The sequence below is a fragment of the Lasioglossum baleicum genome, chromosome 8 (genome assembly GCF_051020765.1).
Source record: "Lasioglossum baleicum chromosome 8, iyLasBale1, whole genome shotgun sequence".
Taxonomy (NCBI): domain Eukaryota; kingdom Metazoa; phylum Arthropoda; class Insecta; order Hymenoptera; family Halictidae; genus Lasioglossum; species Lasioglossum baleicum.
The window spans coordinates 17,812,974-17,823,469 of record NC_134936.1 but is presented as its reverse complement, the minus strand read 5'-3'; the positions used below and the strand labels follow the sequence as shown (position 1 = coordinate 17,823,469).

Here is a 10,496-nt window from a genome sequence, read left to right as displayed (position 1 = left end):
ATGCCACGCGAGGCTAAATTAACGAGAGAATATACGCGCGAGCGAATCGGACCGTGGAGCGCTTCGCGCGTTACGCTTCGAACGATTTTCAGCCCGTTCCCGCGCTGAAAGCGAAAACGAAACGAAAAAGGCGAAAAGAGAGGAGGAGAGGAGGCGGAGAAACATTTGGTTTCGCGCGAGTTTCGAAATCGATTCAACGCTTTCCCATCGTCGCCTTTCGACGAATCGTCGTCGACGTAACGATGCCAGACGTTGGGTCCGGCTACGCGAATCCACCGATCCTGCGTACTCGCGAAACGGTATACGAAACATTCTCATCCAGAAACGACAGACCCGATCGGTGTCGCTAATCCGATCGGAATGGTCGAGGGTTTCGCGTCCCCTTCGTTCCTCCGTATCAACCGCAATTAACGATAATCAGAGCTCTGACCCTCGCGCACAAATTCAACCGATAGACTGACTGCCACCCTCCTTGCTCCGCTTTCCTGCCGAAATCGACGCTCGAACGAAACCCCGAACGAGTTCAATTTTAAAACAGAACAATTTCGTTCGAACATTCGAATCCGGAGCGCCCATCGTTCGTCGGTATCGCGAGTCTGCGTCTTTCGTCGATTCCGAGACGATCCTCTCGCGAGCCCATCGTTTCCCGTTTCGAAACGTCGGTTAGTGAAAACTCGACGAACGAGAATACGATGCGAGGGTCCGAAAAGCATGGACGAGGTGGGCGAGGTGGCCACCGCGAACACGAACACGGACACGAGCGTCCGAGAGACCGAGAGATAGGTACCGTGCTCGGCGGTGGAGGAGTACGGTCTAGAAGGGAGATGGACCGGAGGTAGACGCAGGGGATGCAAGGTCCGGGGAATATTGAGCCGCTCCGTTAATGTTTATAACGACGTTAGACGTTGGTGTCCCCAGTAGCGTGTGTGTAGGTGTATAGGTGCTACAGGATAGCTAGGTAGCTTCGCCTACCCTCTAGCGTACCCTCTGCTTCCTCCCTTCTCACCCTTTACATCCGCATCTCTCATTCCCCCTTATTATCCCTCGCGCTCGGCCTCTCGGTTCGTCCTTTCGTATCTTCTCCTTTTCCTTCTCTCCTCCTCTCCATATCTCTCTCTCTCTCTCTCTCTCTCTCTCTCTCTCTCTCTCTCTCTCTCTCTCTCTCTCTCTCTCTCTCTCTCTCTCTCTCTCTCTCTCTCGTTCTCTCTTTCTCGGGGTTCGCGCGCCGTGTGTGCAAGCCCTCGCTCCCTCTCGGTCAGTCCCCTTGTTTCCGTGCCTCGTTCTCTTTCCCAGCGGTGGCATACAACGGTAGTGGTAACAACGGTAGCACGGCCGAGCTAGAAGTAGAGGCAGAGGCAGAGGCAGAAGCAACGGCAGGACAGGAACTGACATAAGCGCACGAGTGTGTATGTAGAGCACGTACTCGGGGGCTCTCCAGTTCGACGGAGTAGGTGGAGGCGGGTGGTTGGGTGGTCGTGGAGACCTCTCGGTCGAGAGTATGGGTTGTGGGTGGTGAACGGGTGGATATAGCGCGGAGGGTGAGTATGTCGGTGGGTCGAGGAAGAGGAGAAGGGGAGGGCTGCATCCTAGCAATGGGACGAGGGAGCCTCTGTCTAATCGATGCCGCGGCGGTGCGCGCTCGCCCCGCTGGCTATTACGCACCTTAATGTCCTTTTCCCTCGCCTCCTCCCCGCGCCAACCACCCTCGCCTCTTCCTCCTCTTCCACCTTCGACGCCGCTATCCCCTCGACTGCTCCGCTGCCTCGCTGCCTCGCCGGCGAGCTGGCGAGCTGGCGAGCTGGCTCGCGCCACCTTCCTCGTCCCGCCTGTCTTTCTTCCGTTTCTCGCTCTCTTTCTTTTCACCGAAAAGCCGCCAACCTCTCTCTCCCTCTCCCTCTCTCTCTCTCTCTCGTGCCTTTAGCCTTTCTCCTTTCTCCTGTCTCCTGTCTCCTTTCGCCTTTCTCCCTTCGGGCAGCTTCCTCTCGGCCGCGTTTCCCTCTTTCTCCCGCCACCTCGTCCGCTCGAACACCGAGAGGCGGCCATGACACGTGTCAATCTACCGCAGACGCCCGATCGATACCGACGGACCTCGGCTTCTCTCTGCGCTCCTCCACCTCTTTCTTCGCCCTATCGTCGACAACCACCCCATCCTCGTCCACCTAGCCACCCCATACCATCGTACCACATCAACCACCCACTCCTCGTCCCCATACCCGTTCCCATACCCATCCCCCGTCTTCGTCCCCGTTCCCGATCCCGTCCCCGTTCCCCCGTCCTCGTTCTCGTCCTCATCCTCATCCTCCTCCTCCTTTACCACCCCCACCCACCCCCGCGACCCCTTACGACCACGCTCCACGCTCCCTATACCGAACCTTCTACGAATGCTGCCACCGCTATACGCATCGACGCGCGAACCCTGCGAGGCCTGCCAACCTCGCCGAGAGTATCGCGTCTCTTCCCGCGACAAACGAGATTTCGTTTTCCAGCAACTGGCCAATTGCGCGACGTCCGCCATCTCCGACGACTCTCTCCGTGTCTCTCTCTCTCTCTTTCTCTTTTTCCACGCTCGTTCCGTCCACTGATCCGTGTGCCCGCGTATACATCTACGTCCTTCGTCAAATCCGACGGACATCGGCTCCGGCGACCCTAAACCGCTGCAAAACTTTTTCCAACTCGTGAGCAATCGTCCAACGTTCCGTCGCGTCTATGCGAACGTCTCGACGAGAACGCTCGAAAAACAAGCACGCCTCTTCGCGTGTTACGTACGCGTTATAAATTTCCCACGAGTTCGCTCTCTCTCTCCCGCCCCTGGTCTGTCTTGCGAGAAACAACCGTTTCTTTTCCATCGCGGACCTTTTTCCAGGAAGATCGGACGCTGCTCCTACCGGAAAAATTTCGCATATCCCGCGCATAAGTCATCGGGTGCTGCGAGAGATTCGGCGGTAAACAGCGACCATTCGTCCGCGATTTCTCACATATTCGATACAAAGTAATTCGCGGATCGACCGAGAAACATTTGGTTAGCTTAGGAACGCGGCAAGTTTATCGAGGTCATAAACTTTCAACGAGCGCGAAAATACGCGCGCTCTACGGGGGAAGAACGTTAAAGTACGATCCCGCGCGCGTCTCTCGTCTCGTACCGCGGCTCCTCTCCACCGAGCATCGATGTTTTAGACGAAAGATACCGGAACGACGTATCGTTCGCTCGAAATAATGCATCGGGAACGATCGCGAAGATCCGTGGACTTTGATCGGTATGAAAAAAAGCAGGTGCGCGAGAACGAGCTCGTAGCGAGCGATCGACCGTGGGGGGTTCGCCTGCGATTTATCCGCGTTAAAACATCGACGAAATTATTTTGAAACGAGTCACATCTGGCCGGCAGCGAACTTCTCGTCCGGTACCGAATTCTACTAATCGTCGAAACCGCCTTCTACTCGACGAGAGCTCGAGCTATTTTCGAAACTAAGAAGGTTACGTCGTTTTCGGCAGGGATCGTTCCGCATTACCCCCTCGGACGATAGCAGCCTTCCTGCCTGTTCTTCCTGCCGTGCCTGCGCTTTTACTCGCTCCCGCCAGCTTTTACTCGCTTTCCCTCGTCTCCCGTCGCAAACACGAAACCCGAATTTTCAAAAGAGCCCCGGATGAGTGCCGTCCCCGGTTTTCCTGTTGCGCAACCTCTCCTTCACGGAGAGCGGAGAGTGAAACGTTTCTCGGCTCGCACCGAAACGTCCCAGGTATCGGTCAAACGATATAAATCAACGCGCCTCCTCCCTTCCAAACAACCTTCCTCCGAAAGAACGATCCGGACAGCGACCAAATATTCGGCCAGACCCCGATCGCGTCGCTCGGAATAATTTTGTACGTCGAGTTTTTTGCTACGACACGATGGATGCCGATGAATGCGACGAGCGAGACACCGATACTAAATCTATTTTCACGTGCTCGCTCGTGCGTGAACATCCTCCGCGACCGAACGATGCGCCTGTGGTCTTACGATTCGTCTTGTTGATCCGCGACTCGGTTCTAAAAGCGAGAAAGAACATCTCGCATTCCGAAAGAATTCGAGCGGACTCGCTCGGCTCGACACGGAATTTTGTGTCTCTCGTTCCCGGACTCGGACGTTCGTCCAATTATTCGATCTGTTATTCGTTCCGAGCAAATCGTGGAAACGGTATTCCAAAGAGAGCGAGTCGACGCGAAAACGAGAGGAGATCGAGTACGATCTGAATCGGCGATACGCGAGACCGTGTTCTCGAGACGAGTTTTCGATCACCGGAGAAGACTGTACTCGGAGTCGTGATCGAATTATCCGAAGAAGCGACATCGAAGAAACGATTCGACGACGTTTTACCGGCGAGGCGCAGCGTCGCGTCGCGTCGCATCGCGTCTTCGGCGGGCGCGTATGGAAATTTCGGAAGGTCGCGGAATCGCGGTAAGATCGATGGTGCCGGTGCAATAGATAGTCGAGGAAAGCGACGCGCGCGGCACTTTATTTTACGAGGTGCACTTATTTCGGGTCTCGCGGGGAGCTGACGGTACAAAACGAGCAAACGTATACAATGGACTTGTGCGCTGACCCACATTGTCGTTGCATAACGGGACATCTTTCGAAATATTCGCAAGTTTAGTGCCTCCGGTCTCGTCGACCGACGACGGGAACGCTCGTAAAAGGAACCCCCGCAGTCACCGAGAGACACAAACGCAACTGACGCGAACCACGCGCGCACCAAACCGTTTTTCGGCGGTGGTGCTTCTCTCGATGTTTCTCCGCGATCCTGCGACAAATCGAAAAGGCGAGCGAACGAAGAAAAGAAAAAACGAGCAGACTCGTCGCTCGGGTGAAACTTGATTCGCCGATGGAAATTAAGAAATCGCGGTTTCTCAGCGGGCTTCGATGGCGGTTGCCCACCGAAATCCGGCCGAATCGAGAACGCCTCGTCGTTAGACACATGTGCGCAACCCTGTGCGGCAGCTCCGTGAGTTTTTGCCGAAACTTTTGCAAGGTGGGACGATTCTCGATGGCGCGTCGCGATAAGTTGGAATCTTCGTGAACGCGGGGCTCTAGAAACGGGAGAGAAGATCCAGCTACCGGTAAAACCACTCGATGGGAACGTCACCTAATAAACGATCTCGTAAACGTCGGGCCGCGAATGTCGCCGGCGTTGAATTGGCCTGACGCGCGTAGAAACGACACGATCGCTTCGCGACCCCAGAACAAAAACGGCGCCGCAATCGTCGAAATAAAATACTCTTTATGACAGTCGCTGCCGCTGCCACCGCCGCCGCCACCTCTCCGTAGCCCCGCCACCATTGGCGTAAAACTCGAGCGTGACGATCGTCGCGAATACTCGGCGTGTCTCGAGAAAATTCCTTCGGAAAGGAGACGGTTTCGAGCGTGCGTTACTAAATTCGAAGCGGAACGCTTTGAAAATATTGCGTATCGTTCCTGCCGATCGTTCCCATTGCCGATGTTGTTGCGAATATTTACGTACGAAACGTTGACGCGGCTGCGTGTTTCACCGCGTACACCTCCTCTGCGCGGATCGTTTCGTGCGCGCGCGAGAATTTCTCGTCTCCGATCGAAAGCAAAGAACAACCGGTATTCGCGTCACGAGCCCGTCTCTCGACGTCTACGATTTTAAATAACGATGAATGGTTAACGAAAGAATCCCACCGATATTATAGCGAATCGAGTTGCCGGAACCAGTGAGTCATCGGTACGGCCCCGAGAATCGACGCGTTTCTATACACGCACACGATTCACCGGATTTCACGGATCGAATCGATTCAGGGGCGGAGGTTTCGACGAATCGAACGGAGACGTTATCGCGAAACCGAACGGACTCGACACGGCGATGCGTCCATGGCAAACGCGCGGCGCGGCGCGTCGTCGCTTCCTTCCGACGATTCCGCTTGGCTTTCGGGCGAGCAAACGTGTCGCTTCAACGAAAGACGATCGCTGCGATACATGTAACAAAAAATAGAAAGGAGAAAGACTCACTGGGATCCTACCTATACATATACCGAAGCCCGCAAAATGTACCGGGGGATGGTTCTCACGATGGACGAACGGTGAGCTGGCAGTAAATCGGGAGTCGGTGCAGTTTTAATTGACAGGAATGTTTAGCGGTAATGAACGCAAGGTGGAAGGAACCGGATAAGTACGAGGTAGGAGCAGAAGAGAGCCACCGCGACGACCACGATACCAACGCCAACGCGAACGCCAACGACAACGACAACGGCGATCGGCATCGACAGCTACAGCGACAACGGTAGCGGTAGCGATGGCAGTGTAGCGGTGGCTGCGCCGCCGGTAGTGGCAATGGCAGTGGCAGTGGCAGCATCGGTAGCAGCCACGGCAGAAAAGGAACAGCGCAGCGGCGACGGGGCCACGACTAGATAGAGACGCACCGGCAAAAGCATAAACATCGTGATGCCGGCAGTGGTGGTGACGGCGGTGGCGGTGGCGACAGTGGCGGCGGCGGTAGTGGCAGTGGCAGCGATGACGACGACGGCGACGACGACGACGACGAAGGTAGCGGTGGCGGCCGGCGGCGGCAGCGGCGGGGGCAGCGCGCACGTTCCACACCGTGGGCGTCGCCATCGCGTTCCTACCACGACGGCAGGGGTGTTCTATGACGCTATAGATCATGCGGGCTCCGCCTGGTAGGCGGGCACAACCTGGTAGTTGGTACGCCGGTGCCCCTCTTCCCGCGGCTCCGCCGGCCTTGCCAGCGCCACCATCGGTGCCCGCCAAAACGAGCTCCGCTCACCGACTATCCACAAACTGACCGACTCGTATCCTTCGACCTCCATTCGATTCTTTTCCAACTCGAATCTTCGCCAGAAATTATCGTAAACCAGTCCGCCGCGCGTAACCATCGTCCCCTACACTATGACGAATCGAAAACTTGTCCGGGAAACACCGATATACCCTCGCGAATTCAATACTCACGCGATCTTCGACTCTCCACACTCTGCTTTCGAGTCCATCCAGACATCGCGGCTCTCGTCGGTTCTTGCCAAGACAATTTTACTATTCCCCACGTCGAAGTAGCTACGATCCCCGTTCGAAGATCCTGCCCATTCGCTCCGCGATTCACGACCACGCGACGATCGCGTATTTCCGATCGATACAACGGCCGACTTATTCGCGTTTGTTTGCTCGTCATTCGCCGCACTTGGGACACTGCTCGATCGGATAGAGTCGAGGGAAAAAAGTAGAGTTTATACTCCGAGGTGACCGTTGACGAAAACACGACCGTAGCGCGCTCGACGATTCGTCCCGAAGTCATTCGACGTCGAACTTTTTCAAACAAGCTTTTTAAATCGCGTAACCAGTGCCTGGTTACGTCCAGTAACGTACGTACGTATACATGCATGCGGTCAGTCGGAGATAAAGGTTATCATAGGTATCGACGCTTCGGCCGGTCGATAGCGGAGGAACGACAGAGTCGCGTCCCACGAAAGAATTCGCCTAAAGGTTTCAATTCGAAATCAAAGTTCTCGTACGCGAATTTTGAGGTTAGCTTCTAATATCGCGGTACATCGAAGTAGCTGGTCGATTGCTGGGTATTGGAACGATATCGCAGGTATCTCGTTGGGATTCGCTATCGTTGGTGCACACTTACCGCAATTCGGGGGGTGTCCGATGGCTCGGAGGGACGAAAATCTCGAGAAACTCGCAGGTGTTGCTCCGCGTCGCCGTAGTACGGTGGAACGAGACCGCCGGCAGACAGCGCCTCTCGCGGCGAACAGAAAAGTCGCCGTACCAGCACGGAGCTGTTCCGTTGCCCCCTCTCGCACGATTTACTGGGGCCGACGAGGTTCAGGGCCCCGCCTCCTTTTTCGACCACCTCTTGCGCGCGCGAGCGCAACTTCAGTCCCCCGGGCCCATCGACGAACTTTCGATCGTTCTTATCCGGTCTCGTCGTTTTCGCGCTTTGTACTTTTCGTGCGGTGAAAATCTTGCCGGAGATCGTTTCGGAGCGGAACAAGCTCGCGGGGACCAGACCGGGCGATCGTCGCGAAACGATCTAGCACCGCAGAGATCGCTTGAACACGGATGATTGGAAGGAATCGACGGTCTTCGGAACTGATTTTCATCTGGCCGGATCCGGTTCGTTCCTCGGTGACCCAACGATCGTTCCGTTCGGGAACGCAGTTTTTCCTCGCTGCCTCGCGATCGGGCATCGTTTCGTTCGTTTCGCTCTCGTCTCGTCTCGTCTCGTCCCATCTCGTGCAATCTCGTCTCGTCTCGTCTCGTCTCGTTCGATCGGATTCCCGCGAGGCACAGGTATCTGCGTTTACGCGAACGCAAATCGTGCAACATCGCGAAGCAAGAAACGGCGGAAGAGACGGAACGAGTGCGCGAGAGGCAAAGGAGAGCAAGGAAGAGCGGGCAAGCGAGGAAACGAGAACGAGCGGAGGAGACGAGAGGGAAAGAGGACTACTACTCCTGGGGCCCCCCCACCATGCGGGCTGCCGCCGCGACGCCAGTCCGTAGTCAGTCAGCGCTGGACCGCCGCCCGCTCGATTTCGCGATCCACGAACGACGGTAGCCACCACTTCCACCTCCGCCTCCTCCTCCACCTTCGCTTCTTTTCTCTCTATCTTGTTCTCGTTTCTTGCATTTTATCTCTCTCCCCCCTCCTCCCCCCCTCTCTCTCTCTCTCTCACTCTCCTTCTCTATCGGTTTCTCTGTGTGTTGCGCGTACGCGCTATCACTGCCTCTCTCTCTCGTTCGCGTTCCTCGTATCTATCCGTCTATCGAATCGTTCGCTTGTATCTTTCGCGATTTTTTCTTCCACCGTATCGGTACTCCGTTCCTTTGTGACTGTGGTTTCACCCTTGCGCATTCAATCGGCATCCCAGCATCGCACGCTCGGGGACACGCGCGTAAACTCGATCACTCGCTAGTTTCGTCTCGCTCCTCTCTCTCTCTCTCTCTCTCACTCTCTTTCTCCATCTTTCCCTCTCTGTCACCGGGATACGTCTCTCCTCGTCTTTCTCTCCCACCGTTTGTCGGTTTCTTTCGTTTTCTTCTCCGCAACGAGCTTTCGGTAGCCCCGTACACGTACGGCGGAGTGTCGTGCGCGCGTCTCGAGTGGATGCAAGGCGTCGTCGCGAGGCACGCGTTCCTGCAGCCGAAAAACCTGGTCTCCTCGCGCGAGATCGACGAGATACACGGTCGTAGATCGCGAGGATCGAACACTTCGAACCGTCGACACGTTCCACCGTGATCGCGTAATTGTACGATCGTCTATAATCGCGGAAATCCGGAGAGCGTCGAGGATCGCGTTACGACGCCGCAACCGTGAACGACACGAGACGACCGTGATCCAGGCAAGCGTCGTTGATCCGCTGCATCTCTCAAGTGATCATCGCAATATCCAAGTGTCGACGCTCTGATTCGGATCGTGCCGGATTCGGTCTCGAGTTTGTGCGGACGGAGGGACGAACTGCTTTTGGAACGTGTCGGAATTTTCCTCGCGACGCGCCTCGCCTTGCCTCGCCTCGCCGCGCCACGCCACGCGTTTTCCACGATTAAATACAACGCGGTCTTTCTTCATCTTGTATGTATGTCTTGAATCCTTCGTAGGTGCGGCCGATACACGTATATCCGATCCGACCGATGATCGTTGCTCGAACGAGCTAGCGAGTCCCCGACGATTTTAAAAGAGTGAAAACCGCACAGAGAATCGCCGGTCCGTGCCATCGAACAACCTACGCCACCGATGTGATCGTTCCGAGTGATTTGGTTGCCTCTCTAGCCGCCGTACAACCGCGCATGGATCACGACAAACTCGAAGATTTCGTCGATCGTTTGCAAGTGCTACCACCAGTGCGATACCACACACCGATCCGATTCACGACACGGTCGATCCGATCGGACCGATCGAACCGATCCACGCAGCCGATTCACGAAAACGCCAGGCGTTCCGCTGCGTTCGATTCCGCATACTGTATACGATAGCCTGTAAAAAAAGCAGTGTTCTCTCACGCGGATCAGTTCCGTCTATGCGGTTGGTTCGCACCTGTGTAGGTGCGGCTGCTTCCGATCCCGACCAGAGAGAAGATAACGATGTCGCCACCGATCCTGGGAACACCGACGACAAACGGATCCGGCGTACTCGCGATGAGGTAGTCAGTGCTCGTTGGACACGTGCAAGTGGGTGACTTTGTGTGCGCGTTGCTGGAGCTGGGAACCGGAAAACTTGGAACACTGCTTCCCGCGGCGCGGAAGATCACTCCACGATCTTCCTGCAGCATTTTCAAGGACCACCGTCACATGTTTGGGATCCGATCCGAGGCTGCGTCTAAGGAGCAGAGACGACCTGGAGCCCGCACAGATAATCGAACATCTCCGCAGGACGCAGATGCCCCGAAGGAAACAGCACGCTCCGCAACGTATGAAATGTGAGTCGGAATAATTTCACTGGTTTCGCCCGATACACGCGTCGAACCGGCTAAGATCGATCCTCGACGATCATGT

General features: G+C 55.9%; 2 protein-coding genes across 4 annotated transcripts in view; one reads left to right on the top strand and one right to left on the bottom strand.

Annotated features, from left to right (window-relative positions):
• The window catches only part of LOC143211561 (uncharacterized), a 31,593-nt gene extending 22,853 nt beyond the window's left edge, over positions 1-8,740 (bottom strand). Inside the window, exon 1 of one of the 2 annotated variants that reach the window (XM_076429347.1) lies at positions 7,633-8,740. The gene's annotated coding sequence lies outside the window, so the exon portion shown is untranslated. Of the gene's footprint in view, positions 1-1,662; positions 2,217-7,632 lie in introns of those variants that run through there. The other variant, XM_076429348.1, reaches the window with a different exon arrangement.
• Tio (zinc finger domain-containing protein tiptop) overlaps positions 7,892-10,496 on the top strand; it is a 71,076-nt gene continuing 68,471 nt past the window's right edge. Inside the window, exons 1-2 of one of the 2 annotated variants that reach the window (XM_076429342.1) lie at positions 7,892-8,558; positions 9,603-10,420. Coding sequence is in view for 1 of the 2 variants with exons in the window: in XM_076429344.1 (XP_076285459.1) it covers positions 10,381-10,420 (40 nt within the window). In the remaining variant the exon portion in view is untranslated. Of the gene's footprint in view, positions 8,559-9,546; positions 10,421-10,496 lie in introns of those variants that run through there. The other variant, XM_076429344.1, reaches the window with a different exon arrangement.